General features: G+C 40.8%; 1 protein-coding gene across 1 annotated transcript in view; it reads left to right on the top strand.

The window, feature by feature from the left end:
- The first annotated feature begins 1,393 nt into the window (after window positions 1–1,393).
- The window catches only part of LOC120887480 (uncharacterized), a 41,836-nt gene continuing 21,109 nt past the window's right edge, over window positions 1,394–22,120 (top strand). The window contains exon 1 of the mRNA XM_078024683.1: window positions 1,394–1,576. Coding sequence (XP_077880809.1) covers window positions 1,394–1,576 — 183 coding nt within the window. The remainder of the gene's footprint in view (window positions 1,577–22,120) is intronic.

Raw genomic sequence — 22,120 nt, 5'->3', positions numbered from 1 at the left:
TCCCCAGAATTTCCTGCACATGCTTTCTAAGGTTTGGAGACACATTCCATCCATGTAAACCCACATCCTAAGCAATTTGAGGTCTCCCTTCTAATGATGATCTTTTATACTGTCAATCCCTAATGATTCAGATTTGAACATGTCTCCATTCAAAAGAGATTTCTTACCAGTGAGAAAGTTTCTGGAACATTTTTCTCCTTAGACCTAACAACTATGCCATCAGTTAGTATACATTTAGCAGTTGCAAATTAATGTCATTTTAATGTCAAAAAATGCAAAATGTAGCTAGATAGGGAAACTTCCTGGAATCAAATCATGGACAGGGTGATTACTGAGTTCTGACAAATGTCAAGATTTGTTCGACCAGCCAAACATTGCTCTCTTTCCTCCAGAAGGTACACTATACTTATTCTACAGTGCTTCTGTGCTTAAAACTATTTTCAGAATTCCTCTTCAAAGTTCCTTTCAGGACTGGGAGTGTAGCTCAGTGGTAGAGCACTTGCCTGGCATGTGCTGTGGGTCTGATCCCCAGCACTGCAAAAAAAAAAAAAAAAAAAAAAAGAATTCCTTTCAGACCCTATTAGTTATCTACGTGCACAAACATCACACACTCTTCAATATTTTATACCTTTTTTTTTAAATCCAAAATGGGATTATTCAGCTTGATCACTCACCCAGTCTACCCTCTACTGAGGGCAACACTGTCCGATTCCAGAACTCCTGCATTTCCTCCCTGGACACCTCTTGTGACTCATTTCAGTTCAAACAGAGCTTTGTCTGTAACAGACCCTATTTCATCCCAGAGCTCAAGCTGAGAGCAAAACAGCCTGAACTCCACCCTAGAGGCCTGCCTCACTTAAGAAAATAGACTTTCTTCTTCCAAACTGAATTCAGCAAGAATACACTAAGGTCTCTCTCAGCTCATAAAACAGGGAATCCACTGGGTGAGGTGGGCTACAAGGTCTCCTACCAGCAGGTCAGCCCGTCCTCCTGGATCCCCGTTCTCTGGCACTTCCCCATCCTATCCTCCCAAGGGGCTGTTTTAAGACTTAATTTCTCCAGTCTTAAGAAGCCCCTATCCTAGTTATAACTTCCGTGGAAATTTAAAAAAGAAAAAGAAAAAAATCCAGGACCAATTCTCAATGTAATACTATTCGACAAAAATAAGGCATAGAGGAGCTACTCCTCAGACCAGGTGAGGCTACCTGCCTTCAGCCTCCTGTAGCTCTAGGAAATGAGGCGAAGAAACCAAACCACAAAGAGTTTTTCCACTAAAGAAGAAAAGAACAACTTTGACAGGCAAAGCAAATATACCCACAGGGTTCTTCCACTGACCTGAGACACCATGGCGCAGCCTTCAGCAGGAGAGTGGAGCTGGCCAGGGCTCGACACAATGGGGGCTTCTGTGCAAGGAGGGTGGCCAGCCATCCCAGCTGGCCTGGGACTGTCCCGATCCCAGCTCTGGAAATCCAGCATTTCCAATGACTACCCTGCCACCATGGTGGCTGCTCTTTCTTTGTCACCTTACCTCCAAACCAGGACCATACAAGACAGGACACCAGAAACTAGCAAAGAGGTAAGGAGGAGTAGGGCAGCTTGTTCCTGAGACAGGACTTTTTAGGCCTTAAAGAGGTTTGATGGGTTAGATGAAGCACAGTTCTCAAGAAGCCCTTCTTTTACTCAAGAACCAACAGTTGCTCAGTCAGGGAGTGTGTACCCTCAGAGAAGCCACTGGATCTCTTCCTGGGTTGGGGATTAGACTTGCCTACTAGCCCAGTGGTAGAGACTCCCACCCCAAGTTTCCAAAACTTTGGTGCTCAGACCATCTGCGTTAGAATCCCCTGTGAGACTGATGAAATCCAAGTTTCTCTGGCTTCTTGCTAAATCAGTCTCTGATAATAGACAATTCAGAAATCTCCATTTTTTCAGAAAGCAAAGGATGTGTCTGGTGAATACTGAAATCCAAGGACTGATGTCCCGACTACTCTTATCCCAAACACTCACCCTCATCACAAGAAAGATTCTGATGTCAGCAATCTTCAGGGTCAGCAAAAGCAGGAGAGAGGAGAACTTGTCTCTGGGGCCTCCCTGTATCCCTGTCCTGTCTCAGGTTCCTTATCCCCTTTTTAAACACTCAAGAACCATCACCACCTGCTGCCTTATGGCTGGATAACATTCACCCAAATCTACCCACTCTAAAGGGTCTCTGTTCCAAAATCACCTGCAATTTCTCCTTTTCCGACCACCAAACCTTTTATTCACAGACATTTGAATTCACTATTATGAAAGCTATCTGGATAGATTAATTCACACCTAGGGCAAAATGACTGATATAACATGTTCCTTTTGGAAAGGGGGAGTTGCTTACTACCTCAAGGAGTCATGGATTGATGGGGTTAAAGGACATGGAGAGAAAAACACTCTCAGAGTTGAAAGTACTGGAATCAGTACTTTCTACTAACTTCCCTGACTGACACAAAAATTTTCTCTATTTGACAAGGGAAAATTCCACTAAAAGACTATTATACAACTCCTCATAACATTGCTTATATTCACTATGCCTACAGGAAAATAATCAAAGTATGTTCATGGGTCTTAGGCAAAAAAGGGTCTAAGTCCTCCCTACCACTTATTGGCCATGTGACTCTGGACAATGTACTTGACTTCATATTTGTAGAAATGGAAGTAAATATAACACTTACCTCAAAGAGTTGTTAGAATTCAAAGAAACAATTTCTTTTCAAAGTATCTAGCATTTGTAACTTAAATAACTTTATTAATCATTGTTATCAACACTGTAAGAGTACATAATTAACAATATTCATCTGACAACTTTCCTGCATTCAATTACACAGAATTATTCTTGTGAGCTTGGTGATCACGGCTCATTATTCAGAAAGTCTTGGGTTGTTCATTTATAACTCTGAAAAGCTGAGAAGGATAGTGGTCATGACCACCAAAAATGGTTTTTGCCCTGGACCAGTGACATCTGTACAATTAATTCACTTTATTCCTGCTGAGTATCTAAACACACCATGGCTACTGTTGCTAATTTCCTCCTTGAATTTTTAGTCTTTGAAATCCATTCAACAACATGATCACTGAGCCTGAGACCTCCTGAGCCACTTCCTATAGGTGGTACCACCTAAGCAAAAATGTAACCAGACGTGGAAAGGACCTGAGCATGGTGGGATGGCCTGAGCTATGAACTCTAACTAGCTAACAGCTCCTCTCTGCCAGACTCCTCTCCTGGAGGGTAATGATGACTCTAACCACAAAAGACAAGGAGGAAGAGCATGACTTCCATCAGGAGAAACCGAGAGGAGAGGGTCTGGCATCGTTGGGGCAACTGACTGCATTGTCCCAATTCACACTAAAGACCTGCAAAAATGTGTTTATGTTTTGCTGGGAATTTCCAAGATCCAAGACAAATGGACACATAGTAATAATAGATGGAAAGAGTTCATGGCCTTTGAGTTCTGTGCTCAACATAGGATGGCCCAGAGAGTCAAATTGAGGGGCTCTCCCAGGAGACAAGAGAAAAAAAATGTTTAAAATAAAAAAGAACAAGATCATGGCATTTGCAGTAAATGGATGTGTTAGAGAAGATTGTGCTAAGTGAAGTTAACCAATCCAAAAAAACAAATGCCGAATGTTTTCTCTGATATAAGGGGGGAGACTCAAAGTGGGGTAGGGAGAGAGAGCATGGGAGGAAGATTATTTCTAGATAGGGAAGAGAAGTAGGAGGGAAAGGGAAGGGAGATGGGGAATAGCAAGGATGGTGGAAGGTGATGGTCATCATTATACAAAATACATGTATGAAGATTTGAATTTGGTGTTAACATACCTTATATACAAAGAGAGATATGATAAATTGTGATATATATGTGTATTAAGAATTTTAATGCAAAAGAGAGAGAGAGAGAGAGAGACTACATGTATAATGGTAAAAATAAAAAATAAATGTACTGTTCAAGGATGTCTCCACTGTGATTACAGGGTAGAATGAATATAAGCAATGTCCAGCTTATAGAAAAACCAAAAGAGGGGTCAGGGTTCAACAAGATGTCAGAGCAGGGAATGCAGACCAGACATAAAGGATGGTGACAAAAACCCAACAAGGAGGGCAAATGCAAATAAAACTGTTGATTCTTTGAGCATTTACAGACTCCAGGGCCTATGCTGATGTTCAGCAAGCAACACCCCCCTTAATGCTTATGACAACTTTGTGAGGAAGATGAAACCCCCAGGAAGCACTGAGAGGTTCTGCAACTTGCCCAGAGTCAGACAGCTAATTAACTCCAAAACCACAATTTGAACCCAGGCCCCCCAATTCCAAAATGTAAGCTTTTAAATAACCGCACTAAACAAAGAGAGCCAGAAAAGAACAAAGTTTAGCAGAGAGTCACTGCTATTATCCAAAATACTTCAAGCAAAATGAAATCGAATTACCAAACATAACAGGGTTGGGGATTTATCTCGGTGATATAGTGCTTGCCTAGCACACACAAGACCCTGAGTTTGGTCCTGGGACCTGAAAAAAATTAAATAATGTAATATAAAATAACCAAATATAAATAGTTCATCATAATGAAAGTCACTAATCGGGACACCCTGATATTTTACACATGACCCATTTCTACTTTGATTCTATTGGTTCAATTGTGATTTTAGCCTTCAGATCTTTTTGAAAGCAATTCAACAACAAAATTTTTAAAAAGAACATAGTCATCTCTAGTTACAGCATGTACACAGAGCTCTCAGATGTGAGGAGCGGTGGCTGGCCTGGGAGTTTTCATGATCAAGTTACATAGCACTAGTGAACCTCTTTCTGGGAATCGAAGTCAAGCTCTAAGGGCTATAATTCTAAGTAACATGAAGAAATTAGAGAAAGACATTCTCATTAGCATGAAGCTTTACAGTTGTGGCCAAAGGTTTCGAAAGAAAATGTAAAATCCAATCAGGAAAAAAAGACTATGAGATGCTGCCAAGAGCTAAAGAAATACAGACTGCAATCAAGCAGTGGAGGAAATCAAGTTGCAACCTAATGAGAATACAGACAGATGTCCACCCAAATCAGATGAAAGGAGGACGTAAGAATATCAACCCAGGAGACCAAAGTTGAAAATCCATCACAACGGAAGGGTGTGGACTGCAGTTGTCATAGCAACTGCATAGGGCTTAGCCTTATGTTGCCATAGTAATTAGAAAATGGATTTATTTGTAGTTCCCAAAGAAAGCTGGACATGTGTCTCTTCAACCCCAAATCTCTGCAAGATAAACATCTGTATACTGGCACATATTATCGGCCCAGTCCTCAACCAGCACGGAAACCTCAGCCCACCTCCTGCAATCGATTTGCTTCCCAAAGTGAATGTCTCAACAGCTCTAGGAAAGAAATGGAATCAAATATAGAGATGTTGAAGCAAATAAAATCCATGGTATTAATAGCTTTGTGTGAAGTTCGCAATTATCTTTGTAAATTCGGTATTAAAGTGTATGGAATGTTTGAGAATCTGGAGAATCTAATATCTTTGAGAATATGCAATTGATTTGAAACCTGTGATGGAGTAAAAGGTGAAAAATACCAGAATTTTCAAACACTATTTGAATATTTAGAAGAATGAGGAATCTATTGTATTTGTAAATTTAAGTTTTAGTTGACAAGAATTATTCAAGTACTTAGGAAAGTGCTGTGATCTTCAGGTTTGCCTTATTGGAGATTCTAAGTGATTTAAAAGCAAACTGGATCTATTTACTTACAAAAACAACTTTAAATGTTTAAGGAAATGTATTTAAATTACAAACCAAATGGATTAATGGAAATTTAGTCTGTCTGATTTAAATTTACTAACCATTATTTAAAGCAAACACCTGAAAACTGTTTTGTTTTTATACATTACTTATTAGATTTATATACTGAATGTATATATTTAAGGTAAATAAAAGTATGAGATGAAAATAAATCTAGTTTCCAACTTTAACAAGCCATATTAAAAATTAATACCATTTAAAACTAATATCAATTGTAGTCCAGCAAAAAATGCACAGCCTGAATCTAACCTTAAATAGATATCAAATAAAGGCAAAATAATAGTTATTCCATCAAAATACTGGATTACATTATTCAAAAATATTATTGTCATGAAATAAAAGAAAAAATAGTTCCAGAGTACAGATGACCAAGGGACAAGTCAATAAATTGCATGAACGGAAGTTTTCTTTGACTAAAAGTGACATTATTGTTTCATTTAGTGAAATCTCAATAAAGTCTGTGGACTAGATAATACTATGCTATCAATGTTAATTTCCTAATTTTCAAAATTATACTTACATGAGGGAATATCTTTGCTTTTAGGAATTACAGTGTTTTTCTTAGGAGCAAAGAGATATCTCCTCTGTACTTATTTCAGTGGTTCATAAAAAAAAATGATAATAAGCCAAAAAGAGAAAATGATAAATGAAATGTATTAAAATATCATCATTTGGAAAATCTGGATGAAGTATATAGGAACTCATTGTAATATATTTTGTATATCTAGTATTATATCAAAATAAAAGCTAAAAGGAGGAAAAACTAACTATTTAAAGTAATTTTTTTAAAATCTTACATCAAAATCACCCACTGACAAGCACAAAAAATTAATAGCTAGAAGTATAAGGCATAATAGGATTAAATAAAGCATACAAGAGGAAAATTTCACCTTCTTAATAAAAGTCTGAAAATTAAAGAAGGCATTACTTAAAAGATATTAAGTTTTCCTAAATCTACCTTGAACCCAAAATCAATTATAACCCTTTGGAACAAGGGCTCTGGTCCCAAGAATGTACGGTGTTCACAACAAATACCCGCCCAAGGTTTTACCCAATAGGGCATTTGAGGTATAGGGTGATCACCCCGACCCCACCACAATATTTCCAACAGATACCTCTTCTGGAAAATCTTCCTCTTGGTCCAATACCAAAGGCTCCTAAGTGGAAGGCCAGCCCCACCCCTGCTGTCCACACACCAACTCCAGCCAGGCCAGGACTAAAGGGCTTTGAATCACTCTTTGTAACAGGGGAAAAAAGACCTTATTCAGTAGGGAAACTTGTAGGAACAATAATTCTCTTAGCATTCTCCTTGGTAATATTACCCATCATTGGTGGTGTTCCTGATATATAGATAATCTGACTCAAAATATGCCTGGCCCTTCTCTGAGACAATGACCAGACAGACCAACCAAATAATTTTTAGAAAGATTTACAGCTTCACCCAGAGTAGAACCAGGCCCTTCCATTAGCCTGACTTGGACCACCCTGTACCCTGTAGCCACACAGGCTCCCACTCCACCTACTCTGATGGCACCATGTGACAACATGACAGTGGTCTTGATTGCCTCACCCAAACCCCATGGCAAAACTACCCAGCCAGGCCGGTTAAGATTTCTCAGGACAGAACTTGAGAAAACAAAAGTCAACAGCAAAGAACATTTTCTAACAGGACAAATTATTAAAAATAAAAACAGGGGCTGAGGCTCAGTGGTAGAGTGCTCGCCTAGCGTACATGAGGCACTGGATTCGATCCTCAGCACCACATAAAATCAAATAAAGATATGTGTCCACCTACAACTAAAATATAAATATTACAAAATAAATAAATTAAATAAAAATAAAAACAAAGATCTAAGGGAAGTTGTGATTTCTTCTTCTCTAAATTCTTTAAAATGATGGAAGAATTTACTTACATTGAATATTTCAAATATTCCCAGGCAGCAGGCATGAAGGCACATGCCTGTAATCCCAGTGGCTGGGGAGTCTGAGACAGGAGGATCACGAGTTCAAAGCCAGCCTCAGCAACAATGAGGCACTAAGCAACTTAGCGAGACTCTGTTTCTAATAAAATATTAAAAAGGGGGTTGGGGATGTAGCTCAGTGGTTAAGCACCCCTGGGTTCAATCCCTATTACCAAAAATGAAAAAATCCCCATGCCTGAAAATAGGAGATAGACTATATATCCTTGTGTGTGTTGAGAGAGAGAGAGAGAAGGAAAGATATTAAAGCATAGCAATATATAACAATCACCTTATCCTGTCATTAGTTCACCAAGTCCCAACTAAGCATATGTTATAAGCATAGCAAGCTGGGGAAAGGAGGAGCTTTCAAAACCATGTACAAATGGGAGTTAGAATATAAGCATGAAAAGGGCTTTATTAACTGCTTAGCACAATGGTTCAACAAAACCAATGCAAGCAGCTTCATTTTCAAGGTAAGAAATTTTGCAGGAAGAGGGTAGGAAGAGGACAGAGAGATTCTAAACTGTACAACCACAAGTCCTAGTAGAGTTGAAAGCTTGAGATTCTGATGGTTGGTCTGGAATAACTAGGGAATCTTGGCCAATCACCCCACTTTCCCAGATCCCAGATTCCATATGTGCTCAATAAGCCAACTGAGCTAGATGACCCCCCATGTCACTACCAGCCTTAACAAACAAACAAATAAAAATTACAGAATTTCCACCATAGGACTTTAGTCCCCTTGAACCTACATTGCAAGCCAGGCCAAGATAAGACAAGAAAAAGCCTAAAATAAGACCATTCCAGAAAAACTTGACAACTAGTTTATTCCCTCGAAAGGAGAAGGGAAATGGTAATTATTTGATCAGGAAAAACAAATTGTGATTATTCAAATAAATGCAGCAGAAAACTCAAACGAGGAGAGGATCTGCGATCTGCTTCTCCTGGGATTAGTAAGAACAGGAACATTCCCTGGCCTGCTGTGCAGAGCAACCACAGCACATCTCATGCCCTTGGAAGGCAGAAAGGTGGCACCCCACAGGGACTTCATTCTTGTTCTCCTTTGCCTTTGTATCTGCCCTCTAAGGAACAAAGATGCAGTCATAGCCCTCAGTCCTTCCCTTTTTCCCAGTATTAGGTAACTCCTGCAGGTTGGGCTGAAAGGGCGGCTGGCACTGGGAGAAGCTGGTGACTGGTGCCACGCCCCCTGTGTGACCAGTGGCTTTCTTGATGTTGCTTCCAGCCAGCCAAATTGCCCCACAGAGGAAACCCATCTCCCTAGCCTGCTGAGCCTCCTCTACTCCAACAAAACAGACTGGACTAGGGAGAGCCAAGGTCCAGCCTAGTACCATCACTAACGGCCAAATGGCCTGGAGCTCATGGTCTGACTCTGTTCCATCCACTTGCTCTGTAAAATAGTGCTTCATGTCAGATCCATCATCTCAATTAAAAGCATATTAAAGGATGACTGGGGTTGTGGCTCAGTGGTAGAGGGTTCACCTAGCACGTGTGAGGCACTGGGTTCAATCCTTAGCACCATATAAAAATTTAAAAAAATAAAGATATTGTGTCCATCTACAACTAAAAAATATTTTTTAAAAAGTATATTAAATGAAGGGCTGAGGTTGTGGCTCAGGGGTAGAGCGCTCGCCTAGCACGTACACGGTGCTGGGTTCAATTCTCAGCACCAAATAAAAATAAAGGTATCTTTTAAAGTATATTAAATGAAATAAAAAGGTAAACATATTTTAAATACATAAGAAGCCCCTTTAAATTAAGATGATCTACCTACCAGCAGAAAATGGGATAGAAAGGGCTATTATATAGAAAGTAAAATTGGCCAAAAAAACATTAAAATATGCTCATTCGTAGACCAAGGAATTGAAAATAAGACAATCATTTAATATTATTTTTCTCCCAAGAGATTGGTAAAATTTGAAAAATTAACAATGGTGTGTGGAAAGACGAGAATTCTCATTCATGTCATCTGGAAGGGCAGGTCGATGTTGCTTTTGGTACTTTCCAACAAAATATTAAATATGCACTTGCCTTTTGACTTGGCAAAATCTCTTCTAACACTGTCCTAGAAAAATACTCCTACATCTACCAAAGACATATGTACAAAAGATGTTCCATGTGGCACTGTTTACTTAAGTGTCCATTGACTGAGGGATGGTTACATCAATTATACAACACCTGTACTGTAGAATATTAAATTGCCATTAAGAAGATGAAATAGATTTATTTATTTTTTCTGATATGGAATATTATGAAACTCGAATGGTGCCTGACACCCAGGAGCCACTTGAAAATTACTTGTTCAATAAACGAATACATACACACTTTCTCATAGCACTTTATATATTCTATCTTATCTTATTCTTAGGATAATCCTATGATAGGAGTCAAGCGGTTATTATTATTCATGGGATAATGATGAGGAAATTAAACACCAACATGGTTTTGACCTCCCCAAGATCAAAAACCTAAGGCCTGGTTCCAAAATAGAACAAGGTCCATTGGGCAATACCCTTTGGTGGCTGCCATCTCTCTGCCTGCAATGAGGCAAACCTATGAGCAAACCCCGTGGGGATGCACCAAGTTTTTAAGCAGCTGGAGGATCATCAGTGATTGCTTGCTGACTTAGACCAAATATTCTTTTACCAGCAAAGCCTCCATTAGGTGAGGTTTGGCTCTCTGGGCCACTGCTCAGGCCCATTGGGCATCTAACAACAGGTTTGAAAGGAGGTCATTCAACAACAGGTCGTCATGGAAACCCTAACCCCCTTCTTGCCCCTGGAACAAAATGAAGCAGGAAGGGAAAGAGGAGCATTTGTTAAATGCCTGCTATGAGCCAGGCGTGATGAATAGGGAAAAATTCATCTGAGTCTTCCTTTACAAATCACCAAAAGAAAAAGAAACTGTGCGTTGTTAGGCAGAACAGAACGGACCTGCATCACCGCTTAATCTAGGTCAGTCATAGCTGCAAAGAAAGTTGATTTCACATGGTGTGTACTCCAGTCATCCCTCCCGTGGCCGCACGTGCCGGGCAGCATGATGCTCATCGCCGTGTAACACAACTCTGCAGTAAACCTGCCTTCAACACACATTCTGCCTGTTCATGCCTGGGACAGACACTCCAGACAGCAGGAAAAACGGACTGGCTGCCTTCAAAAAACACACACACGCTCTGGGATCAGACAGAGGACAGGCACTGTGTTGGCCATCTCAGAGGTTGCACTCCCAGCAAAACAGTCTCCTTTCACCTTTATCCATCCTACTCCTCTTGCATTACCAGAAAATGGGGGAAATGGTGCTTGTTTGGGCCTTGTTACCTTGGAACTTTCATCTTAATTACAGGAGCTCTTAGTAACGGTTGCTTAGGAACAAACACATTTGAAATAGATTTGTTGACTTATTATAAGACGATCTGAAAAAGACCTGAGAGTGAAATGCACTGATGGAAAAAAATAGTAAGGGTCTAGTAAAGTCAAAATATTTTTTAACTACAAAAGTACTTGCCAACTTAGAGCATTACTACATCTCAAAGATATTACTGAATTTCTGCAATCGTCGTTTTTTGGGGATTTTTTTGTTTTTGTTTTTTGGGTTTTTTTTTTTTTTTACTTGCTACTTTGTGACTGATGAGGCTCAGAACCATTTCAGACACAGTTATCTGATTGCGAAGGTACCAGGGCCCCCGTGTGATAAGTCTGAAGGGTTTTAGGATGCAACATTCCACATGGAAAAGATAATGGCTCCTGGCTCTCCCCAGGTCCACAAGATCCTTCCTTGGCATGGGTCTCAGTGCTTTTTCCTATTCAAGATCTCAGAAGTGCCTGAGGCTTCTGGGGAGCTTTCAGTCAGAAGGAAAAAAATCAAGCAAAGATTTGCCTCAATCTTTCCAAGAATATTTCTTCAGCACCTTTAATAAAATCTGTGACAAAAGTGGAAATGGAAATATGTTTTAGGACACCATCCTACACACATCTTCCCCAGAGCAAAACCTCCACCCCACACACCTTCCTCCCTGATCTGGGGGCCTCCTCCTGGTACCTGACAAGGTCTCTCGCCAGCGTCACTCACCAGCTCTGCCTCAGGAACCGGGCTCTTCACCCATTAGATCAGATGAAGGGATCCTCGTTGACAGAGTAAATGCCTCCCTCCCTTGTGTCTTTCTGGTATTTTCCTCTAACTCTGCTGCTTCTCCTGCCTCTTTTCTTGCTTTTTTTTTTTTTTTTTTTTTTTTAAGTTCTCAAAAGAGGAGCCTCCATTGACTGGCTTTCCTTCCCTACTTCCCACTCCATCCTCAGCCCACTGCAATCTGACTTTACCACATGGTTTCCTCCTCCAGTCACCATTTCTATTGTTTCTAGAAACACTTAGACTAAGATTAATATAAATTCCAGAACTTTTTTTTTTTCCTTTGGTACCAGGGATTGAATCCAGGGGCGATTAACCACTGATCCACATCCCCAGCCCCCCTCCCCCAGCTTTATTATTTTTTTATTTTTTATTTTTTTAGTTGCTGTTGGACACAATACCTTTATTTTATTTATTTATTTTTATGTGGTGCTGAGGATCAAATCCAGTGCCTCACACGTGCCAGGCAAGGATTCTACCACTGAGCCACAACCCCAGCCCCTTTTTAATATTTTATTTAGAGACAGGATCTCACTGAGTTGCGTAAGGCCTCACTAAGTTGCTGAGGCTGGCTTTGAACTCATGATCCTCTGCCTCAGCCTCCCAAGATGCCGGGATCACAGACTCATGCCCCGGCACCTGGCCAGAAATCTATTTTTCACAGACGTGTTTGTCTTTGTATTTGTGAAACTGCTTTTAGATAGGAAACTGGTGCTCCTACCGTCACACAGCTCCCAGCACCCTGATTCATGTAAACGATGTGGACAGTACATTACCTTCATATTTTAACTTATAGCTGCCTAATTTTTCTTCCTAAACACTTCCTAATCTGACAATCTCTTTCTTCTATTCAAAAGGCATCTATGGTGTTCCATGTTCCACAACATCTCCCTCCCTAGTCTCCTCCACTCCTCAAGTCCCATCTTCCCAGGCAGCACTTCAAGTCTACCACCATCCAAGCCTGATCCCCTATGGTAAGAATCAGCCTCCACAGGGAGAGAACATCGACTCAGCGGGTACCAGTCTGGGACATCTCTCTGGTTGCCCAGAACAACTCAGGTTGTTCATGGTCTACTTCCTTCATGTATCTTGGATGCCTGGATCTACAGGCATTTGAACTTGAGGCTGCAATGCATTCATCTTCAAACTAGCCATGCTGTAACTACACGATGTAAATCCATTGATGATGGATTCCTTCATGAAACAAAGATTCATCAACATGCCAGGTATTGTTTTTAGGCAGTAACGGTATGATAATAAAAAAATAATAATAAAGTAATCCCCTATCTCATGCAGTTTATAGGGTAAAGTAGTACTATATATATATATATATATATATATATATATATATATATATATATATATATATGCTAAGATGAAGAACTATATGATGCTATAAGAGTTTAAAACAGAGAGAGGCGCCTGGGGATATAGCTCAATAGCAGAGCACTGCTGTAGCATGCACAAGACCCTGGGTTTGATCACTGCAAGTAAATAAAGTAGAGAAAATCAGTTAGGACAGGGAAGGAATCCCTGCTGAGAATTAAGAGTCAAAGAATGAAAAGGCCCCATTTGACAAAGCTACATGGCAGGGATGTCCCAGGAAGTGGAACATGTGCAAAGGTCCTGGCTCTTTCTCACATTATTTATTGTACTCACCCTCAGGGAGTCTCTCTACTAAGTTATGTTCCTTTTTTAGCATATCATTATTGACTTCTAAAGTAAATAACAGCTCCCAGTGCCAAATGAGAGCAATGATTGTTTTGGAAAGACTTCAGCTGAAATGCAAAATGATGGAGCCTAGGTTTTCAAACACATATTTACAAAAATATTTTTCCATATTTTAAGACCCTAGTTTATTTGCAGCTTGAATCTTTTTTAAACGAAAGATTTAGACCCAAGTATTGCAAGCTTTCACTTCTCATCAACTTTCCGACAAATTCTGCTCAGAACAGCTGCTCCCATAAAATTTAATTTGCCACTTCCCCAAAAAAAAAAAAAAGTCACTTCAATGTAAAATAACTCTGCCTTCCTGCTAATATTTTACAACCAATTAAAACTGAAATGGACTCCCCACTGAGGCTGCATCCCTGGGCCTGCCCAACTTCAGTGTGTGGGGAAGAACCACGAAGTCACACAGGCTGGAGAACGCACCACATAGCCCCAAATATTTGCACTGCCAAGAAAATGGTGGGGATGTTTGACAAATGTAAAAATGGGATGTGAAAACTTCAGAACAGTTACCCACATGCATCAATGTTCCTGTTTCAAAAGTTTGAAAGACAGAGTCCTTATGTGCTCCTACTTAACCTCTGTAGGCCCCATTCTTTGTACATCTTATGTGGGAAAGGTATACTCAGAGCCAACAAATTGGTCAACTAGCTAATGGCATTTATTAGTATCTCACAGAATAAAAACGTTCTTCACATGTTTTCCTAGGTGCCCAGCTTGTGCAAAAAAAATTAACAGAAAGTGGAACTGGGCCAACCTCTCTGTGCTGGCTGCAGAACAAGGTTTCATTGTCAAAATTCATTCCCACCAAGGTGGTACTCTACCTTCAAAAGAAGTGACAGGAACCTTTCCTCAGCCAAGCCAAGGAAAATTAATGACCGCCACTCAGAAATATACGGTCTGTTAGGGCAACCCCCAAATCCAGGTCATCACTGAAGGGCAGGGAAATGGACGATGGAATGAGGGAGGGGAAAGAAGGAAAATAAGCAAGACCCAGTCATCTTAGAAGACTTCCCGACTTCCCCCCAAAGCAATCTAGGCCAACATTCAGGAAATAAAAGATAAATTTTTGCACATAAAGCAGCCTACATCATGCAATTCACCATGCAGTAGCCAACAGTAGGGACTTTGTTAGGAACCATGATGAAAACCACCTGTGTGGTCCTTTTCCTCAGCCCCTCATGTTCTAGCAATTTCCAGAAAACAAAACTCCCTCCAGGTCCACAGCCTTGTGATAACTCTGGGTTCATTTTTATGGCAAAACACACTCTTGCTTATACCAAAGGTGACGTCATGACACCAGGCATGACTATCCCGTTAGCATACACACAAAATGCCCTTTTTTGGAGGTTCCCACTTCTTTTCACAGCAGCCAGAGTGATCCTGTTAAAAACCCTAAGTCACACACCATGTCACTCTTCTGCGTAACACCTCAGCAGCTTCCCCCTCAGCAGGAACGACTCCAACTCCACAGCCCCATGATGCTCTGCAGGCCTTTCCCGGGCCCCACCATCCATGCTCCTTTCCCGCCTCTTCATTAGCTAGCTGCCCTCCCAGCTCACGCTCCACCCACCTCTCCCCACTATCCATGCTCCTTTCCCGCCTCTTCATTAGCTAGCTGCCCTCCCAGCTCACGCTCCACCCACCTCTCCCTGCAGTCCACACAGGCTCACTGCCCACTGCCTGGTCTTTCCTATGAACTCCAGACACACCTCTGCTCTCCCCTTCCCTCATCTCCACTGTTTCAGTTTGGATGAGGTTTCCCTCCAAAGCTGTGTCAATGTAGCAACAGGTGAAATGATTAGATTATGAGAGCTGGAACCTGATAAGTGGATTAATCTATTTGATGGATTCATCATTTGAATGGATTATTATGTGGTAGCTGTAGGCAGGTGGGGCATGGTTGAAGAAGGTAGGTCAATGGGGCCATGCCCTTGGGGGTTATATCTTGCCCCCTTGGCTCACTCCTCCTCGCCTCCATCCCTCACTCTGCTTCCTAGCTACCATGAGGTGAGACGGACACTTCCCTCCACCTCACCCTTCCACCAGAATGCTCCACCTTATCTCAGGCCCACAGCAGTGGAGTTGGACCACCACTGACCCAACCTCTGAAACTGTGAGCCAAAATAAGCCTTTTCCCCTCTGAGTTGTTCTGGTCAAGTATTTTGGTCACAGTGACATGAAACTGACCAACCCATGTACCAAGATTTGCTCCAATATAAGGACTAGGTGTTTCTCTCTCTCTCTCTCTCTCTCTCTCTCTCTCTCTCTCTCTCTCTCTCTCTCTTTTTCTTTTTTGATAGTGCTGGGGATCGAACCCAGGGACTTACATATCCCAGGTAAGCGCACTACCAACTGAGCTATATCCCCAGGACCAGGTGTTTCTGACCAATTCATTCTAAATGTAAGCCACTTGTCCAGTCCACTATCTCCATTTCCAGCTTGATTTTTCTCTGTAGAATGTATCACTTTCTCATATATTGATGATTGATTGATTGGCTGATTGATTGATTTTTGCCCACTTCTTCCCACTAAATAGAAGCTCCATAACAGCAGGGTTTTTCATCTGCCTTGTTCACCACTGTATTCCCAGGGCTTAGGACAGCATCTGCTTCACACTAGATGCCTAGAGCAATATTAAGTAAATAAATGAATGAATTCTGATACTGACTGTAAAACATAGGAGTAACTAAATTACCACCATGAAGAACTAAGACAACCAGGTATGATGACGCACACCTGTAATCCCAGAGGCTCAGGAAGCTGAGACATGAGGATTGTGACTTCAAAGCCAGCCTCAGCAAAAAGCGAGATGCTAAACAACTCAGTGTAGACCTGCCTCTAAATAAAATACAAAAAATAGGGCTGGGGATGTGACTCAGTGGTCAAGTGCTCCTGAGTTAAATCCCCAGTACCCCCCCTCCAAAAAAAGGAACTAGTACAGAGGAGGCAAGCTTTACTGGACTTACAGGCTTGTAGGCAGAGTCAAGCCTGATTTTATCTCCACCCCAGTTAGTTTCCAAAGAATTTGAGATTTCAACACAGGACAATCACAGTGGATTTTCTTTCAGGCTCAGCTGTCTTGTGCTCCTTTATCCCCAAGATCATAAACTAATTGCATAGTTTGGACTTCAAGGACAGTGACTCAGGTACAGTACTTAAAATGCATTAGTCGCAAAATTTCATTGGCACCCAGTGAGCATTTATCCATTTCCAATTCCCAATGACAGACAATGTCCCTGGGCATTCTTCACATCACAGGCCACAAGGACAAAGACATCCACCGCTGACAAACATCCAACATAAATCCAGAGCAACAAAAACCAATAAGAAGCAAGAAGGTATAATTTCATCCAAACTTTTATCTAGCCTGCCCAATTATATATCGGCTAACAGTGGACTGCACTTGGTTCCAGGTGCAAACTCCACACTTAACTCAAAAACCTTGGACCAGTAACTTAACTTCCTTTAAAGATAAAGAAGAAAGATCAACGAATGCATCAAACTCCAATCAAGGAGTCCAATGACCATAAATTTTTTCCTATTTATTTTTCTAAAGTGAAAAGAGACCTTGGGGGGTGGGGGGGGAAGAACTATCAACTTCTCTGTTTATAGCAACATGGATACGAGAAAAATCCTACAGAAAAACACCATCACTTTATGTACTTAGAACCAGTCTGGGTCTCCTTAGTTGAAACCTCCCTTTCCAGACATGGTGGATTTCCTCTGGCCTAGAGTCCCTAATCTCCAATCTTCTTGTCTCAAATTGTCTACCGCACCCCAGGAGTCAACCAGGTCATCAATGTGCAATGATAATGGAAATGGCTAATATTTATGAATCAGTCACTTTATATGTATGTCTCCAGCAAACCTCTCAGCAACTCTAGGTGATAGTTGCTATTATCCTCTTTCACAGATAAGGCAACTGAGGTTGAAGAAGAAATGATTCTGTGTTAGTTTTCTGTCACTATCACAAATACTTGAGCTAAGTCAACATATAAAGAGAAAGGGCTGATTTTGGCTCAGGCTTCTGGAAGTTTTAGTCCATGGTCAGTTGGCCTCATTGCTTTGAACCTATGGTGAGTTGATACATCATAGTGGAAGCCTAGGCAGAGTAAAACGCCTTACCTCATGGCCAGGAAACAAACGAGAAAAGGAAGAAGAGATCAGGGACGCACAGCCCCTGTTAGGGGCACACTCCCAATGATTTAAAGATCTCCCAATTGGGGGCCCACCTCTTAAAGTTTCTATAGCCTCCCAATAGAGCCAAACTGAGGACAAAACCTTTAACCTACAGTGTCTCTGCAGGGACATGGAAGATCCACACTATAACACTATGTGAGTCCAAATCTCAAGTGTAAATAAGTCTTGCTTCGCAGCTTGAGTTTATATCAACTATACTATACAGCAAGTTTGCAAAGGCTATTGTATTATAAATTAACTTGTTGAAACAAAAGATACGGAACTGTATTATGCTTGTTCAATGGTACAAAACTTAAAGTCCCGTCATTGAAACAGAATAAGCAAAACTGAAAATGTTCAGAATGAACATAGACAAGATGTGCATTTTTCAGGAACATACTTCCCCTCCTTCAGTGTTTCTGTTTGCTAAAAGTCAACTTAATCACGAAGAGAACAATTCTCCAGTTCAGCAGAGAACTTTTTATATTGTTAATACCAGACAGGGAATAGCTACTCTTTAAAGCAAACATTAAAGATAAGTTGAGAAAGCCAGCAGCAACATCACAAGCTGTACTATTAACCTTGCCTTGCACACTGGAATGCTCCAGCAACACCTGCATGTTTAGAAGCCCACTATATAAAACAGGGTATGAGAAAAGCACAACTCTCAAAAAACAGCAGCACAAACTCTCTGCGCTATTCAAAATGTTAGGGAGACGGCATACACGCATTTTCCTTAAGTAACAACATCATAAAACAAATCTTCACAGCCAAGAGTCGCTTTGATATGTTCTTCATGAGTAAATTTTACTTTTTTTAAGGAGCTGACATTTAAACCTAACAGGCAGGAAAAAAAAATTTTTTTTCTTCTCAAACTCTTATTCAGAATCTAAATCTTATACAAAAATCTAAAATAATTTGGAAACACATTCCCGCTTGGAAAATACACAGAAGTACTTTTGAAATATTGAGTACTGTGCCTATAAAAAATTTAACACTTCAACTTTAAAATTCACACTCATATCTCAGATAATCACTTTGTAGTTAAGGCTCCAACAACTGTGCCAACTGTGACATTTGCAAAGATTAGAATACTGAAATAGGTAGAGTACTGCCCGGTTCTAGAAAAGAAAACCAACCAAGGAGGGAATGTCTTGGAAAAGGAGTACCATCTGGTCACGGAGGCTCCTGGCGCTAAGGAAGGGCTGGGCCAGTTCTCTATAAACATTCATTTTATCTTTTCCTCCTTATAATCAGTGCCTCTCGGGGACCAACCCACCACATGATTGGGATGGAGGCCCCAGAGGTGGGTTTGGCCCCAGCCCACCTGCCTTTGCCGCCTCTCAACTGCCACATGGGTAACTGCCCTCTAGTCTCAAGCGGGGTCCAGACCCCATAGTTTAGAACAAAGGTTTTTAGAAAAGTTAAAAATATCCATCATACCCGATGTGTTGGATTTCTGGACACTTAAGTGGTAAAAATAGAAAGGACCAGTAGAAAATCTATGAAAGGAAAAGTCTAGAGGCATTCATTTATTCTGGGAGAGGAGGAATTACTCTTGGGTCATTTGGGCAAAGAAGCTTCTTTAAAGACGTGGAGAGATTTTCCATTGGGCGTCTTTCCCACGTAAGCACAATGCAAAAAAAAAGTACACGTATACTTTTATGCAAATGTTCAATGAGTTATCAAAAACAATTCATTCAAGATAGAATTAACTGGGGTATTGGGGAGGCACCAAAATCTAAGATCTGATCATGGCAGAGGGAGAGGAGGAGTGCTTGGGATTCGTTTTCAAAGTGGGTGGGGGACAGGGACAAGTGTGGAGGAGGGCTGCTGCTTTTCAAAACACACTAACTCCATGGGCTGATGAGATTTCTATCTCACAAAGTCCACCTGGGAGAACAGGCTGATAGAGGGCACAGCCACTGCAAACCAAGCAGGGCCAGCCCAGGGCTGGTGGCACGATGCATCTACACAGCTTCACGAAGGCATTGCCTTGAGGAGCCCACTACTTAAGGCTAGGTCAACAGTGCCTGTTACCAGAATCTATCCAACTAACTCGAGACACAGATAAAATGCAATTTTATCAATAAAATAATAAGTTTCAAGAAAGGGAAGTTGGCAGAGAAAGTTTCATGACAAAATTAATAATTAAAATTTGAAACTGGAATATAAATCCTAACCTTCCAGGCATATGAGGATTATAAATCTCCACACTAGAATATTTACATTAAACTACAGCCAAGGTCACAGTCAGGAGATTCCTTTTCTCCCTTTTGGAGAGCAAAGTGATGAGAACTGTCATTTTCCATGAAATTTTAAACCATATTTCTTCTTGCCTTTTCCATTTGAAACAGAAATTCATTTCCCTATAAATATTTTAATACCTTTCTCCAACAAGTAAGGAATAATCCATCAGAGGACAATCTCCTAATTGTTTCACAAGCTTTTACATATAATGTTATGAAGCAAAAAATAATCGTAATATTACAAAGCAAAAATATTAGTAGAGGTAGCAGTAGTATTGTCACAAAGCCAAGACCCTCGGTAGGAGTTTGTAACACCTGAAAAAGAACAGTGAGTCTTGAGAATATATGTCAAATGAAGAAAGATACGGTGGCCAACGTGTCATTCAGAGAAAGTCTCTATTTCTTCTTCACTTTTTAAAACTCTTAACCTTTTTTTAAGCTTTATTGAGGTACAATTGATATACAAAAATTGGCATCATTAAATATGCTTTTCAAAATTCTAAGTTCACTGAGTATATATTTCCTTTCTTCTGTACCATCAAAAATAAGGCTAGTTCTTCTCTGCTTGGCTTTTTTGTAGTGAACCTGTTAGAGGTTGAATTGATGATGTCCCCTCAAAAAGATATTGTTAGATCCTAACTCATGTACCTCAGGATGACCTTATTTGGAGATAAGGTCTTCACCGAGGTAATCAGGTTAAAATGAGGTCATTAGGATTGGCCTTACCTCCACAGGACTGGTGTCCTTATAAAAGAAGGTGATTAGGACCCAGAAGCACACAAGAGGATATGAAGACAACAAGGAAAGAGGCCTCGGCAGCTGCCCTCACCACCCTACCTAAAAACTGACCCTTCAAACACCCTGATGCCAGACTTCCAGTCTCCAGAACCAGGAGGCACAAAATTGCTGTCATTTAAACCATGCAATTCATGGTGCTTCGTCATGGCGAGCCTAGCAAACTACTCCAGAGCCCATCAGGACTTTTTATTTTTGAAGTCTTTCCAAACCATCTCTGCGCTCACCCATATGAGAAGGTTGCCAGGAATTAATGTCACATTTATTAGGCTGTAATTTCTACAATCTGTCTCATCCCCTTTCTAAAAAGTTAAATGGAAATTTTTCCATCCCCGAAGCTCTCTTTTGCGGACAATTTCTCAAAAAGAATAAGCAATGATAATTAGAGCTAATGCTTGCATGGTGTCTACTCTGTGCCAACTATTCACGAAGATGATCTTATGTATTTCTTAGGGGCACCAGAAGAGGTAGTCAGGGCTATTTTTACCATCCTGTGAGACTCAGCATCTTTGTTTTTTGCAGACACGACACCATCGTTTTACAGGCAGGAAAACTAAGGCATAGCAAAGTGAAAGTAACTAAACCCATGTGCCCCAAAGCCCATTCCCCTCATTCCCTCACACATCTCTTGTTATTAAGAGCCACGATACAGTGCTTTTAGTCCCAGGACCACATCTGCAGGATGCTCTCAGGTCGCCAAGAGGCTCTTATCTGAATCTAGAGATTCAACCTTCTTGTATTCCAAACAAAGAATGGCTTGATAATTTCTTACTATTGTCTATCCTAACTTGTACTTTTCTTTTCCCCAGTGCTGGAGATCAAACCCAGTAACTTGCCAGGTACAGTGGCGCACACCTATAATCCCAGAGACTCAGGAGGCTGAGGCAGGAGGATCTCGAGTTCAAAGCCAGCCTCAGCAACCTAGCAACGCCCTTAGTAACTCAGCAAGAACTTGTCTCTAAATAAAATATTAAAAAGAGCTGGAGAGAGCCAGGCACGGTGACACATGCCTGTAATCTCCGCAGCACAGGAGATTCAAAGCTAGCCTCAGCCTTGGTGAGGCACTAAGCAATTCAGTGAGTTCCTGTCTCTAAATAAAATATGAAATAGGCCTGGGGATGTGGATCAATGGTTGAGTGTCCCTGAGTTCAACCCCTGGTACCCCCCACACAAAAAAAAAAAAAGAAAAGAAAAAAGGGCTTGGGAAGTCAGGATAGCAATTATCAAAAATACAAGTAACAACAA

Source organism: Ictidomys tridecemlineatus, chromosome 10 (genome assembly GCF_052094955.1).
Source record: "Ictidomys tridecemlineatus isolate mIctTri1 chromosome 10, mIctTri1.hap1, whole genome shotgun sequence".
Classification (NCBI taxonomy): Eukaryota; Metazoa; Chordata; class Mammalia; order Rodentia; family Sciuridae; genus Ictidomys; species Ictidomys tridecemlineatus.
Note: the sequence above shows the minus strand (reverse complement) of the source record. Positions and strands in the feature narration are given on the sequence as shown.